The 1,186-nt window shown below is 39.0% G+C and overlaps 1 protein-coding gene across 1 annotated transcript in view; it reads left to right on the forward strand.

The window, feature by feature from the left end:
- Positions 1 to 1,180, forward strand: part of LOC106873729 (calmodulin-beta) — a 35,433-nt gene extending 34,253 nt beyond the window's left edge. The window contains exon 3 of the mRNA XM_014921213.2: positions 756 to 1,180. Coding sequence (XP_014776699.1) covers positions 756 to 784 — 29 coding nt within the window. The 3' untranslated portion in view covers positions 785 to 1,180. The remainder of the gene's footprint in view (positions 1 to 755) is intronic.
- The last annotated feature ends 6 nt before the right edge of the window (positions 1,181 to 1,186 follow it).

Raw genomic sequence — 1,186 nt, forward strand, 5'->3', positions numbered from 1 at the left:
AGGCAGACCAAAATCTATTCGGCTTCGCATAATAATCCGATGATTATTTTTAAAATCACACAATCAATCAAAATAATAATAATAATAATAATAATAATAATAATAAATGCCCTGATGCAGTACCAAGCAGTGGATCTCATGGCTTCTCATCTTAACTGACTGGAAGTGCTATCATGTACATTGTTCTGTCTTGGTATAAAAGATGGGCTACAGCAAATATTCTGCTTAATACCACAGATTTGCTTGTCAGTTGCTTGACCGTAACCAGTTGAGCATGTTCCTTGGTAGCTGACGATATGTGCATCTCTGATCACGAGCAGAAGTAGTGGGGGAGCATCACAGCCATGTGTTGAGGCGAAATTCTTTGGGGTTTGAATGATTCACCTTTGGAAACATGGATGTTTTGTTTAAACAACCCTTATTCAGGGACCTTTTGAGCGGGGATGGGCTACTCGACCTGAAGAGTATTCTAACTGGATCCTACCTGCAAGGTCATGCGATGTTTATCTTGGTAAGAGATCACCATGCCGCGCACATATGGTTGTGATGCATGTGCCTGGTGCACCCTTATCAGACGGGTAGTCATGATGGGTATATTGGGCTTTGTATATTTTACCCCAGTGTCACTTTGATGGCATGCACTGCTCTCTCACTCAAAAATAATAATAATGATATTGATGATGATGTTGATGATGATGATGATGACGATGATGATGATGATGATGATGATGATGTTCTTTCTATTTTCTTTGCAGAATTCGTTACTATGATGACAGCTAAATAGCCAGCGACTCACGGAAGGATTGGAAAAGCATGGACAATTCTTTTTCTTTTTTTTTTAATCCTGTGGATGAAAATCTTATAAGAGATGATGTATGTAAGCGAGAAAGAAAGAGAGAAAAAGAAAGAGAGAAAAAGAAAGAGAGAGAGAGTGTTGGGATGAGAGAAAGACAGACAACAGTGAGAATCAAAGCAAGAGACAGAAAAAAAAAGAGAGAGAAACAAGAGAGAAAGAGAGGGAGAGAGAGAGAGAGAGAGAGAGAGGGAGAGAGAGAGAGAGAGGGGGGAGAGAAGGGTAAGTGGACTCAATGACTCTAATAATAAAAACCACACCTCATATGTGTATGTACTGATATTTGTGCTTTCGTGTATATGTATACGTATTTATATATAATTGTGCACACAC

Source organism: Octopus bimaculoides, chromosome 23, assembly GCF_001194135.2.
Source record: "Octopus bimaculoides isolate UCB-OBI-ISO-001 chromosome 23, ASM119413v2, whole genome shotgun sequence".
In the NCBI taxonomy this organism is placed as follows: Eukaryota; Metazoa; Mollusca; class Cephalopoda; order Octopoda; family Octopodidae; genus Octopus; species Octopus bimaculoides.